Source organism: Rhea pennata, chromosome 4 (assembly GCF_028389875.1).
Source record: "Rhea pennata isolate bPtePen1 chromosome 4, bPtePen1.pri, whole genome shotgun sequence".
NCBI classification, from domain to species: domain Eukaryota; kingdom Metazoa; phylum Chordata; class Aves; order Rheiformes; family Rheidae; genus Rhea; species Rhea pennata.
The window spans coordinates 64,842,935-64,855,381 of NC_084666.1; the positions used below are offsets into that span (position 1 = coordinate 64,842,935).

At 41.2% G+C, this 12,447-nt stretch overlaps 1 protein-coding gene across 5 annotated transcripts in view; it reads right to left on the bottom strand.

Moving 5' to 3' along the window:
* Positions 1-12,447, bottom strand: part of NPNT (nephronectin) — a 52,111-nt gene that overhangs the window by 8,211 nt on the left and 31,453 nt on the right. For 4 of the 5 annotated variants that reach the window (XM_062574142.1, XM_062574146.1, XM_062574141.1 and 1 more), the window contains 4 exons: positions 12,188-12,322; positions 10,874-10,996; positions 8,643-9,104; positions 23-118 (listed from right to left, as the gene is read on the bottom strand). In XM_062574142.1, coding sequence (XP_062430126.1) covers positions 23-118; positions 8,643-9,104; positions 10,874-10,996; positions 12,188-12,322 — 816 coding nt within the window. The remainder of the gene's footprint in view (positions 1-22; positions 119-8,642; positions 9,105-10,873; positions 10,997-12,187; positions 12,323-12,447) is intronic. The other variant, XM_062574144.1, reaches the window with a different exon arrangement.

Here is a 12,447-nt window from a genome sequence, read left to right on the forward strand (position 1 = left end):
GGATAGAGGATGTGCTCTTTACCTGGATCATCATTTGCTTCAAACTCATCAGCAGTAATCCCTCTTTCAATTTCAAGTATTTCAAACAGATTATTACTCACTCCTGGCTGGCGTGGAACTGTGGAAAAAAAGGAATGAAAGAGAGAGGTACAAGTAGTTAGTGACCTACTTCCTTATCTTTAATAAACAACAGCATAGCCACCCTGGGCATTGCGCTCTTCTTGGAGAATTCAATATATTCAATATATTTAATTACATTTGATATGAAGATTCATCAACTTTTTGCCTAGGTGATTTATGTTGTAATCTATGAAAGGAGATTCCAAATCTGCTAAAGGCTTTTCAAATGAAAGATGCTTTTTCTTAACCCAAGGAGGGGGGGGGGGGGGAAGTAGCTTTCAAGCACAGTATTGCTCTCTAAACTCACTGTTAAAGATAGTCATTTCACAATAAACCAAAGCTATGCTAAAGCCCTTTCTCAAACTTTCAGATCCACTTACTTACCTTCCACAGATATTTGTACAATTTCAGAATTTTAGAAAACTGAAGGCAGTGGTACTTGGCAGAGGTCCCATGTAAAGGAATGAGATCTCCTGCACGTAGATACACAGTGGCAGGTACAGCCATCTACCCGCAAAGGATCAGAATTCTCTAAACAATTATCAGGGCTGCAATGAGAGTTGAAGAGTTTTACAGTGGAAGCTGGAATTCAACTGTAATTATACTTTTTACTCTCCAACAAAATCTGCCCTTCGGTTGCTGTTCTCAGCTGCCAGAAGAAGGGACTCTCTGGGAGACGGACGGGCTCTGGGACTGCGAGGCGTTCAGCAGGCTGTCACCTAGGCGTTTCGGAGAGCTCTGTGGGAACTGTGGCTGCAAAGTGCAGATGGCTACAGTGACTGCCACTTACTTCGGAAGACTCTGCGCCAGTTGGTGTAAGCCTCCAGAAGTAACAGCAGATGTCAGGCCTGATGGGCAGCTGTAAACTGGACACAGATAGGCTGTACTGGATAGAGCTGTCTTGATACACCTCTTTTAGGGACAGGTCTGGCACATAATTAACAGCAGCAATGTGTTTCAGACAAGCCGTTAGATGTTATAGACATCTCTGACACCTATAGTATTTGTGAAAGTCTTACCTATTAAAAACTCAACACATTCTCCATTTACAATGCTAAAAATAAATATTTAAATATGTATATATGCTTTTTAGGCACGTGAGAATGAGAAGAATCGAGAGAATTTACAATTCTGATCTGAAATAAAGGACTATTTTGTTTTCAGAGAATCAAATTGAAGTTAAGAACGAACACACCTTTGGGTTAGTCTTTCTGCACTAGGATCAATATGTAAATAGCACAGCTGAAAGAATGCCTCTAAATCCAGACGGTACAGCAAAATACTTTAAATTACAATGAAGTAGCTTCCTATTTTTGGAATTAGGATTAAAATAAGCAGCCTGATTAACAGTCGACCAAATGCATGTGTATTTTAGAAGTGGTATTACCAGGCTACACATCTTGGATGGCTAATTTTTATTATAAAAAATAAATAAAAAGCTTGAAGTCTGTACGAAACTGATCGATTCCTTAATAACACAGTCATTTTTGGAAGGATTACTCTTCTCATTTTTTTTTACCATTTGTAGATTTTGGAATATGTCTAGTTGCAGTCTAGGATCCTAATGCACATGCTGCCTCAAAGGCTTTACAGTTGGTAAGGGACTAAGGTCGCTAACTTTTAGCAACAGATTGTTTGTAATAGTATTTTATCTGTTTTGTTTAATCTGTTGTTTAGCTTGTATGATTACCTTTTGAGATTTAACATCAAATAAACGTTACAAATGTGTATAACCTCCAAGAGGTCCCTTCCAGCCTTACTGATTCTATGATAACGTGCAACTTAGGCCAATAATCACTCTGCTGTATATTTATACCCAAATCCTGTATTCAGATATATAAATGAAATTCAGTTTACCTCAGGCACCAGAAAATCCAAACAGGAATACTCTGAAAGCATCATTCACCTGTAGTCCCTCCCAGCAGTAAATTCCTGCCTTTCTTAAGGGCTCCATCTAATATGTAACCCGGACAGTTTAACAGGTTCAACCAAAGGAACCAACACATCATACAGCTACAGTCGTACCCGCACAGGGCTGCCGATGACGGGGCACCCTCTCCCAAAGCAGCACAGTATAAGCACTTTCATACTGCTCTAACTGCACCGGCATTACAGCCACGGGCAGACAACCACGAGTAGCAGCTTATCGCTGCCGAGCACTACATGTGCACATGCACCTAGAGCACCGCCGCTGTGACAAATGCAGCAGCCACCCGCACGATCTAAGTTCAGCTGCAGGAGTTTGAAGTGCCTGCAGTCACTCTCCATGGAATCTCCATGGAATTCCACTCAGGAATGTTAAAAACTAGTAATTCAATTTCTTGGGCTTAATATGGCTAGACTGATGGAACATCAACATTTGCACCAGTATTTACTTACCGACGCTGCTGAACTAACAGCATCCTGTTAGTTACTGTCCTTTCCGGCGGGACTATGCTCTAATTGTAATTTTCCCTTAGATAAGCCCTCACAGTGAAATTTCACCCCACATTATAATCATGCCGTACTCTCCTAATCCCCACGGAATACAGCAGCTACCACGTATGACACACATCAATGCTATATTCCCCCGGGATTATCACCTTACCTTTCCTCTCCTCTGAGCTAAAAAAAAGAGACTGTTAATTTCCTGCACTGTGAAGAAAAAGCAGGCAATTAGCTTCAAAGTTTTTTGAGCGCAGAGTATGTTTGTACTATACAGCTCTTAGTCTGCAACAAGCATACAACAGCCTTCTCTTCAAGTGCCTTTACGCTGCCACGTTCAGGTGACACGGATAGAAAGAAGCCAGCCCACCATAGCTAAAGCAAGCCCGAGTGCCCACCCCGGCATCGCAGGTGGTCTCCTGCCGGGGTTCGGTGAGGAGTCGCGCTACCGTCAGCCCTCCACTGCCACGCAGCTAGCTGCAACGGGGACACCCACATCCTCTTCTGATCTACTTCAACCATTGAGTTTAGCACTGTGCATTTCATCCTCTTCCTGTGTGCCTTAGAAATCAGCTCTCTTAGGGCAAGAGCAGGAGTCAGGGCAGCGGGTTTCCACAATCTCTCTGTCCCTTCCCAGGGAAACACTGTTCATTCAAACCCTGTTACCAGTCTGCGGTGTGAGCCCGCTGTCCCTAAGAGGTACAGGATTCTCTCCAGGGTCTCTAGGTCTGTGCTTGCCCTGTGGATCCTCTTCCCATTTCCTCAAATCTCCTATTTATAGAACAAACAGCCTGCTCTTATTTCCTGCAACTTCAATTTACTTAATAACTAACGTATTGCTGTATCTGAGTTGTGTTGTGTGCATACTTAGAAGCATTTTCTTTTAATTAAGTTCTACAAAAATGCTTCTTTAAAATTTTTCTCCAAAGTCCTCCCCAAACATTTTTAGTATGAACTTCTAGAAGAACGTGTTATAATGCTTTAAAATAGTATCCCTAGTGCTCAGACCTAATTAGAGGAATGAACACTCATATCCAAAAACAAGAACTATCACAAGAGATGTGGGACTCTAAATACAATCCACGTGTACACTCTTTTTAATAAGACGATTAATATGTTGACTGGAGATTGTGGGAGAAAATATTATTTTCTGCAAGCTTTCCAAGTCCTTTCTGTGTACTTTATATAGCATTTCAGTGTGCTTTCACTTAACTTCAGTAGTTTGATAAAGCTTGTTAAATATAAACTTGGCTTTTCTTGGAGAATTTTATAAGCTATGGATGAGCCAATACATTAATTCTACAATATTCTCAAAGTTTGTTAGCCAAGTTCCTCGTAAATGTGGAGGGAGGGACATTTAATAGCTGTTTAAGATGAATGTCTCCTCAGCCTTTTAATTTTGGGAAAGCAGTAGGACATTTTTCATTTACTTGTTAATGACTCAGTTTGGGAGGAAAAGAATGGTATTTATATATGGCAGAGTACTTACAATTACAGAATAATCACTGTCTTCGTGTTAGAAAACCAAAACAAAACATGAAGTTGGAGAGCAGCTTCATGTTATTAGTAATTATTACTATTAATACTGTGTTCTGCCTTACAAAAAACATTGTGTTCTTAAGCAATTCCATGCCACAGAATACTCACAGCTGAGCTTCCAACCACTACAAAAAAAAAAAAAAAAAAAAAAAAAAAGCCAAGAGGAAACAGATTTTTTGACTGAATAGTTGATTGAAAAGTTGTTAAAAGTTAAAGTAATAATGATTGAGAGTTTTTAAATTCCACCCCCCCCCAAAAAAAAAACACCCAAACCCCTCAGAATTGATGAGATCTCATGCAGAACTAGTAGCAAGAGTAATTCAGAGGTCAAAATTCTCTGTTCTTTAGTGAATAGAAACATGTCCTCTTTTCCTCAGTCTATACTGATACGTGCTGGGCTAAGAACAAGAGGCAGCAGAGAGGCAAACTTCATCATTTTATCTGGGTACCCCCACTGTCCAGCATTTGCTGTCAAAAACTCTGGATGCTAATTCTGCAGTGAGAATTATTTGAGGAACAGCTTCTCTCTTTTGTACTATTTGCATGAGAGGAAAAGTTATGGTGCTAGCATGTGACCACTCTAAAATCCAATTTTACATTTTTCTGGCAGTTATAAGGCTCATTTAACTTTGACCTAAATCTAACCTTTTAGTACATATATTTCCTGAAGTTTTTAAGGAACATGCCCACCTTTCTGTGAGCAGCTATTCAGGAGGAGAGAGGTGTTTCAGTGAAACACAGCTAAAATAAGTAGTCTACAGAAGCTTAAAATTCAGATCTTGGAATAAAACTAGCTGGAAGATTCATGGGAGGATATGATTTGTAAGAGTCCTAGATCCTACGTCCAGAAGACAAAATAGGAATAAAACCTGGGAAAAGGAAAGGAAAAATACCTGTCTTAAATGCTTAAATATTAAGACAAATTTATCTTAACAGGTATGACAACAGTGAGGACAAATTAAATACTAATGAGAAACAATGCTATTTCCGTAGTGCCAAACTACACTCTTTGCTTTTAGTACTTCCCTTATTTCAACAGTTTCAAGGATCACGTAACTGCATTTGCTGCACTAAGGAGTTTTCAGTCATTGAAAGGTGGAGCAAAAAGGATCAAGTCCTAACCCTGTCTTTAAATTTTATTAACAGCTGATATGAGGAAAGTCTCCTCTTCCATTTCCAATCTTTGCAGCTGCACTAAGAGCTAAGACAGACAATTACTGAACTATGTTTTAATACAAACCAGAGGTTTTTTGTTCTTGCTTTGCTGATACCCAGTATTATACTTTGTCTTTAGGCCTATGCATTTAACACTTGTTACCTAGACCCTGATAGTGGCAGAAATTCACTCTTACAGAGAAGTGCATTCTATCTGTTAAGAGACCTTATCCATCTCAGTAAACAAAAAAGAATCCTCTGTACTTCACTGTAGTTTGTATCAGTCCCAAAATAGTTAAATATTAAGCCATTGCTGCATTCCTTCCCTGCCATTCCCCCTACATCCATATCAGGAGAAGATTATCCTTGGTGCCAGATTCCACTGTCTGCATCTAAGTGGTTCAAAGGCCAGGGCTGGAATTCTATTTTAAAAAAATACTCATTTTTGCTGTCTGGAAAAGCAGCTTCTCAAAGTTATCACAGTAATTTTAAGAAAAGGGGTAAAGCATCTAAGGCAACCACAACAACCTAATACCTTTCAAAATTTCCCATGGTTATTTAAACAACATTATCAGCACAGCACATTGCAATATTTCATCCCTGAGGATACCACTGCAATTTCACTGGTTCTCAGCTAATTTCATGCACCTTCTTTGCTGCAGCCACAAGCTGCACAATGCAAGCATCACCTATTCATCTGGTCAGGCAGCAAGGCAAATCAGCATTTACGCAATGCATTTTGTCAAAAATCTGGCTATGGCTTCTGGTCTCAGTAAATAAACGAGTAAAATCTATGCACTGCAACATAACCCCATCTACAATACATCACTTAAATACTGAAGTCTTCATCAGGTGCAAGTGGTGGAAGGTCAAAACCAGCAGTGGGAGTTGGCGACAGCGCCCTCGGTGCTGGCTGCGCCCTGTTACGTGATAAAGCACTACTCCATGGCTCTTTGGGATGCCGCAGCCCGTGGCCACACGCGGGGAAGCCGCCACCTACCAGAACACTGTAACTCTGCTGAGCATTTGACCAAACTGCCGTTAGTCCTACCTCATGCTCCGAGTGGACCCTAACATTCAATTCCCTCCATCGCTTTCTAAGACAACGAGTGTTACGAGGTGACTGAATTGCTGCCTGCCTTTTCCTGTGGGAAGTAAGTAAAGCAGCCAAGAGCAAGGCTTTTCTGCTCTGTTCAGGCTGACATATGGACCACGCTGCAAATTCCTTTTTGAGAGCCATTTTTTTGCTGCCTCAACTGCAGAAGCTGAAGTGGGAAAAGGAACCTAAGGAAGCTAAGTATAAGCTAAACAAGATCAGCTCAAATCCATGACCCATGAACACTGCAAAGATATCTGATAGATGCAAAATTAAAATGGCCACAGAGTTTTAAGAGGCTGAAGGAAGTAGCTGAAAAAGTTGCTTCCCCTGAGGAAATACGGAGGCAAGTGAAAAATAAGAAACCCACACATGGTTTGCAAGGAAGAAGAGGTTGGCACATCCATGCAGCAGATACAAGGCATGTCAGAGGTTAGCTGGATGTTAGTTCAGTTTAAGATTCTGTATTGTCTTAACATTTTCATTCTTATCGTTGTGCTTAGCTGGGACAGGAAAATGTGAAGAATACTTTGCTAGAGCCCCTGGCAGAAGGAGGAGGGAAGCACTGCTGCGCTGAGCTTGCGGTGCCTCACGCAGAGCGGTTTGCGTCAGGGTGGTCTCTGGGCCTGGAGCAGGTCGCCGGCTGCCCTGCAGGAGCCCTGGGCTGCCCGAAGCGGGAAAGTGAAGGTTAGCACGCTGGGCAAACGCCGTTTGTATGCTATTATGAAAGGTGTTTGAGCTAACGCATTTTACCTCCCATCTGCTGCTGGCTAACCGCATGCAGCAGCCAGCTCTGCAGCCCAGCTAATGCCCAGGACCTCAGTGCTGGACCTGGCAGCAACTCACACGTGTGGCTGAACCCCTGCAGTGACAGTATCTGGGCATGCACGAGGATCTCTGTATTCTCCTTACAAGTGTGCGCCTGAGAGAGGCAAGGAGAGGCTGAGTCATACCCTGCACGTCATTTCGTAGCAACGCATACGGTTCCCAATATATTTAGTTTTGGGAGGCTTTACTAATTTTTTTTTAGAACTTTACATAAAAATATTTTTGTATTTTAGTAACCAAATATATTAAAGTTAAAAAATAACCTTGAAAAAGCCAATGAAGAACACCACTTTGAATAGTGCCAGGATTTATCTTTCTCAATTTTAAGTCAGTTTCTGTCTCCAGAATACCTTAATTAAACTGTCTACAGCAGATAAAATATTAACAGGGGAAACAAATCTTTCATATAAAGAACAAAATACTTCACTGTGTAATCACCTAAGAGAACTCCTCCCAGTAAGTTACCATATAGACGCCAAAGTAACCGGGAAAACACGCTCACACTGCTTGTCCACCGCTCTGAGACAGCAGACTTTCTCCTGCATTACTTCAGCTGCTTTATTGTACATCAAGCTGCAGAAAAAGGGCTGATCCAACACACCCTCTCAATCCCTAAAATTAACTGCAGGACTAAAGGTGAAATCGGGTGTTGAGTATTTCTTGGCACACATGCGCAACTCTGCATGTGCCAGCAACATCATCTGTGGTATGCACTAAAGCTGGCAGAGAAATGCTGCTGTATCTTTCAGAGCAGCTCTTAAAACAACACATCCTCATGCTATGAGCATCTTCAGGATCAGGAGCTTTTTGCATACCCATTTTCATAGACATATTCCATAAAATAAGCTTCCAGGATATTTTGATGCAATTTTGCAGTTGCTTTGTTGTAAATATTAAAGTACTATTCTTATACATACAATATATAAAACATAATGGAGTCTTCAGCAATTCAGACATGGTTTCATCTCTTACCATTCTTAAAGCTAAGGAAATGTGCTGAGCAACAGTGACTCTCAACACTTTGATTTTTTCAATCTCTTAACTCTTTATGAATTTACTGAATATTCTTTTTGAACTATTCAGTAAACTTCCAAATCATTCAGCGAATTCCAAAAAGTCACAATGTTCCATTTCAATATTTTTCAATAACATGCCTTTAATTTCTCTGCTCTGAATTTTTGTTTGGAAATGTAAATAGGTTAAGATCTTATGCAGAGTGATATGTTCATAAATAATTTCAGGAAGAATAACTGAATTCTTTTTTGTTTGAATGGCTCCAAAACTACTTCCCCACATCTTTGTTAAGCCACAAAATCAATTAGGTGTACAGCTTTACCATGTGCCTATTCTCAATTTCACATCTATATTCTCATTTTTAGAACGTTCCAAAGAAAGAACAGTCCAGTGCATGCTTTCACCTGACTGAATTTACAACTCTGATAAATAATAAATAAATAAAAGAATATGTAAATTTACTTACTGAATACATCTCCTCGGGGTTTCTGAGGATCCACCTGGATCCTGTTGTCAACTGTAGTTACTTGGGAAGATGTAGTTTCAATGAGAACATGGGAAGGGTCTCCGGTTGTCATCACAGGAGTTGTTTGTGGTGGCAGTGTAGACCTTAATGTTGTAGGTCGAGGCTGAGCTGGAGGTGGAGGCCTTGTCACTGGCCTTGTTACTGGTCTTGCTGTCATGGGCACATACCTGGTGGTTGGCCTGGGCGCAGGTCGAGTTGTTGGCCTGGGCGCAGGTCGAGTTGTTGGCCGGGCCACTGGCCTTTCTGTAACAACAGCAGGTACATACGGTGGTCTGAGGGATTGCCTTGTGCCTCCAACGTCAGGAATCCTATTGGTTATACTACTACCTCCCGCAGGGAGTGTGCTGTTGCCCTTGAATATATGATATGGGCCAGGTGGTTCAATCATAACATTGGGAATAACTGCAAAGAGAATCAAAACGGGAGCAAAAGAGAAACCTGAGTCTTTCGCTCCATAAACTTTAACAATATATTTCATTAGTACACGGAGAGAATTTGATGAAATTGTTTCTCTTGTTCTGAATGTTTCCACTGATTAGAAACACACGTCAGTATCAACACTGCTGAATTATCACACCCCTTCAGATAGTTCTTCTCATTTTAAAGACAACTTAAAATAACCAAAGGCACACAGCACTTTCCAGTCCTGTGTCCTCCCAAGCACCGATTCACCTTCATGGTACGCAAAACTTTCCCAGAAGAGGTATTAACAAAAAACATGGTCAGAAAGGCATGTCTTAAGGTAAACCCTGAAACTGGACAGGTTCGTACTCATGAGCAAACGGAAGTTTAGTAAGAGTCCAATGTTTTAACTGTTTTTTTCATGGATAGGCAGATTATCCAGATTATACCCTGCCCTGAGAGCTACAGTCAAAGGGAACAAGTCCACAGTGGCAGTGCTCTTTAAGGAGATCAGTGAGTCACCAAGGACCAGAACCCGCACATAAACCCAAGTTCCTCACGGGTATGGGTCCTGAGGGATGTCAAATGTGGGGGAAATCCAGCAGTCTACCCTGTACCAAGGGGGACAAACTGCTTCAACCAAAAACACAACGAGGAAGAGCTCTGATGAAAGAATCACAGAATGGTTGAGGCTGGAAGGGGCCTGTGGAGATCATCTAGTCCAGCCTCCCTGCTCAGCCAGAGTATGTTGCACAGGACCCCATTCGGACAGCTTTTGAAAACATTCAAGGAAAGAGACTCCACAACCTCTCTGGGCAACCTGTTCCAGTGCTCTGTCACTCTCACAGTAAAACAGTTTTTCCATATGTTCAGACGGAACTTCTTGTGTTTCAGTCTGTGCCCATTGCTTCTTGTCCTGTTACTGAGCAACACTGGGAAGAGCCTGGCCCCTTCCTCTCTACACCCTCCCTTCAGCTACTTGCATACATTGATAAGATCTCCCGTCGTTCTTCCCTTCTCCAGGCTGAACAGTCCCAGCTCTCTCAGCCTTTCCTCTTATGGGAGATGCTCCAGACCCTTAATCATCTTAGTAGCCCTCTCTCTGCTGGACTCTCTCCAGTAGCTCCATGTCTCTCTTGTATTGGGGAGCCCAGAATGGGACACAGTACTCCAGATGAGGCCTCACCAGGGCTAGGCAGAGAGGGGGGATCACCTCCCTCAGCCTGTTGCCAATGCTCTTCCTAATGCACCCCAGGATACCACGGCCTTCTTGGCCACAAGGGCACATTGGTGGCTCATGGTCAACTTGTTGCCCAACAATAACATATTGATGGTAACGGGGAGTTCTTCCAGAGATCCCCCCTCTCAGCTCTATTCACAGCTAGGGAGTGGTGCAGGGGCACAGCAAACTACTGAAATTACCAGTTGCAGGGTGTACATAATCAGCAGGGTATGAGTCATATGTACTCTTTGACTAGACCCTGCCCTGCTTACTTGCTTGCTCTCATTCTGAAGCAACCTCTAGAATGAGGCTGTGAATAGGGTTTGGTAGGTCTCTTTCTAATTATGAAAACATCTCTGGGAAATATATTTTTATCAAGGCATGCTAAGACTCAGAAAACTCTGAATACATTCTCTGGCCCTTAATTGTCTATCTAAAATAGTTAAGAGAAACCAATCCTGACATTGCTATATCTCAGTATTTACAACACAGGATTCATGACCAAGTTTAGTTTCAGAATTCTTCTCTTAAAAGAAGTGCTACGTACGTATGCAGTTCGTTCCGTTGTCTCTGTACCCTTCTTTACATTTGCATTTGTAGGATCCTTGTGTATTGTAACATCGTGAAAAAGTACCACACCGATGCTGGCCAAGGGAACATTCATCAATATCTGCAACAAAGAGTTATATAAAAATCATTTACATCAAAGCAGAAACCTGCCTTTCCCTTTATATCCCCATTAAAACAGAAACAGTACATATGATCATTAGGAAAAAATATTAATTTCAAAAATCTCAATAAAATTGAATTGCCAGTAGAAAAAGGAATGTAGTGATACAGGTGTCAGGGTAGAAGGGACTGTAGTGTAATTTTTGTATTGCTTGGCTTATTGCTTAGCATCAGTTTTGGTCATTTACTGTGGTAGATTACAGTTGAAATCACGAAGATTATAATTTCAGTAATTACTTCCTGAAGATGACTTGGTACAAAAAGAAAAACTGAGTTTAGGAATATATACATATATATATATACGTATATATATATACATGTTCCTAATGCAGCCAAGCATTAAATTGTTTGTTCATAAAAGGTTTCCTCTTTGTTATTATACCTGGATAGAATCTGCCTGAAACATCATCCATGGCATTTCCACATGGCTAGTGATGCAAGCAAAATCTCCAAAACTGTAGTGCTCTGCATAGGGATTTCTCTCCAAAATGTACTTAAACAAATATAAAGCAGTGTCATTATTTCACATGATCCTTTTTTCAGGGAAGGGATCAGAACCAGTTGAAGCACTGAGAAACTTAGACACCGGGACTTGAGAACATCTTTTTCTCTGTCAAAGGGCACACATTGGCTGCATTCCAGCCTCAAGTCCAGACAAAACCTTCCCAGCCCCCGTCCTTTCCCCACCCATTTTCAGGGGAAGAAAAGTTGTGCAGGCTAGGCTGGAAGGAACTGAGGTGTGCTCTAGCCACATTTTATCACTTTGGAGCTTGGGGCATGCTATGAAGCACACCTGTGTGACAGTGCAGACGTAACTTAGACACTCATACACTGTCCCAAACCTGCAACTGCTTATGCCGACAAAAGTCTGCAGGGACAAAGGACTTCCTGAGGTCACCAGCTCTGCTCTGCCACTAGCCTCCTAGGGAGGACCAGTTTTCAGAAGTGAACTGAAAACATACTTTCAGTTATTTTATCATCCAGCCTTTCCTAAAATACTGATGCAGAGCAACCTAAAATAACCTCCTTGAACATTTCAGCCATAAGTGAACATTCTTCTTTAAACCATTAATTCCTGTTTAGAATATGCAGCTGTCTTCTATGCATAGAAGAAATTTGCTGTTGTCATTACCATGGCATTGGTATTTGCCTCCAATATACATTAGATCAAAGCCTTTATGACATCTGCAAATGTAGCTTCCAAAAGTATTGATGCAATGCCTAAATCGGGGACAGATGACTCTCCCAGTAGCACATTCATCAATATCTGCAAAAAGAGAGGAATAGTATTATTCTTTATAATAGTTAAAATGTTGTCTATATTAAAGTGGCTTAATGTTAAAAAAAAAAAAAAAAAAATGAATAACAACAGCCAAAGTATTTTTGAAAAGC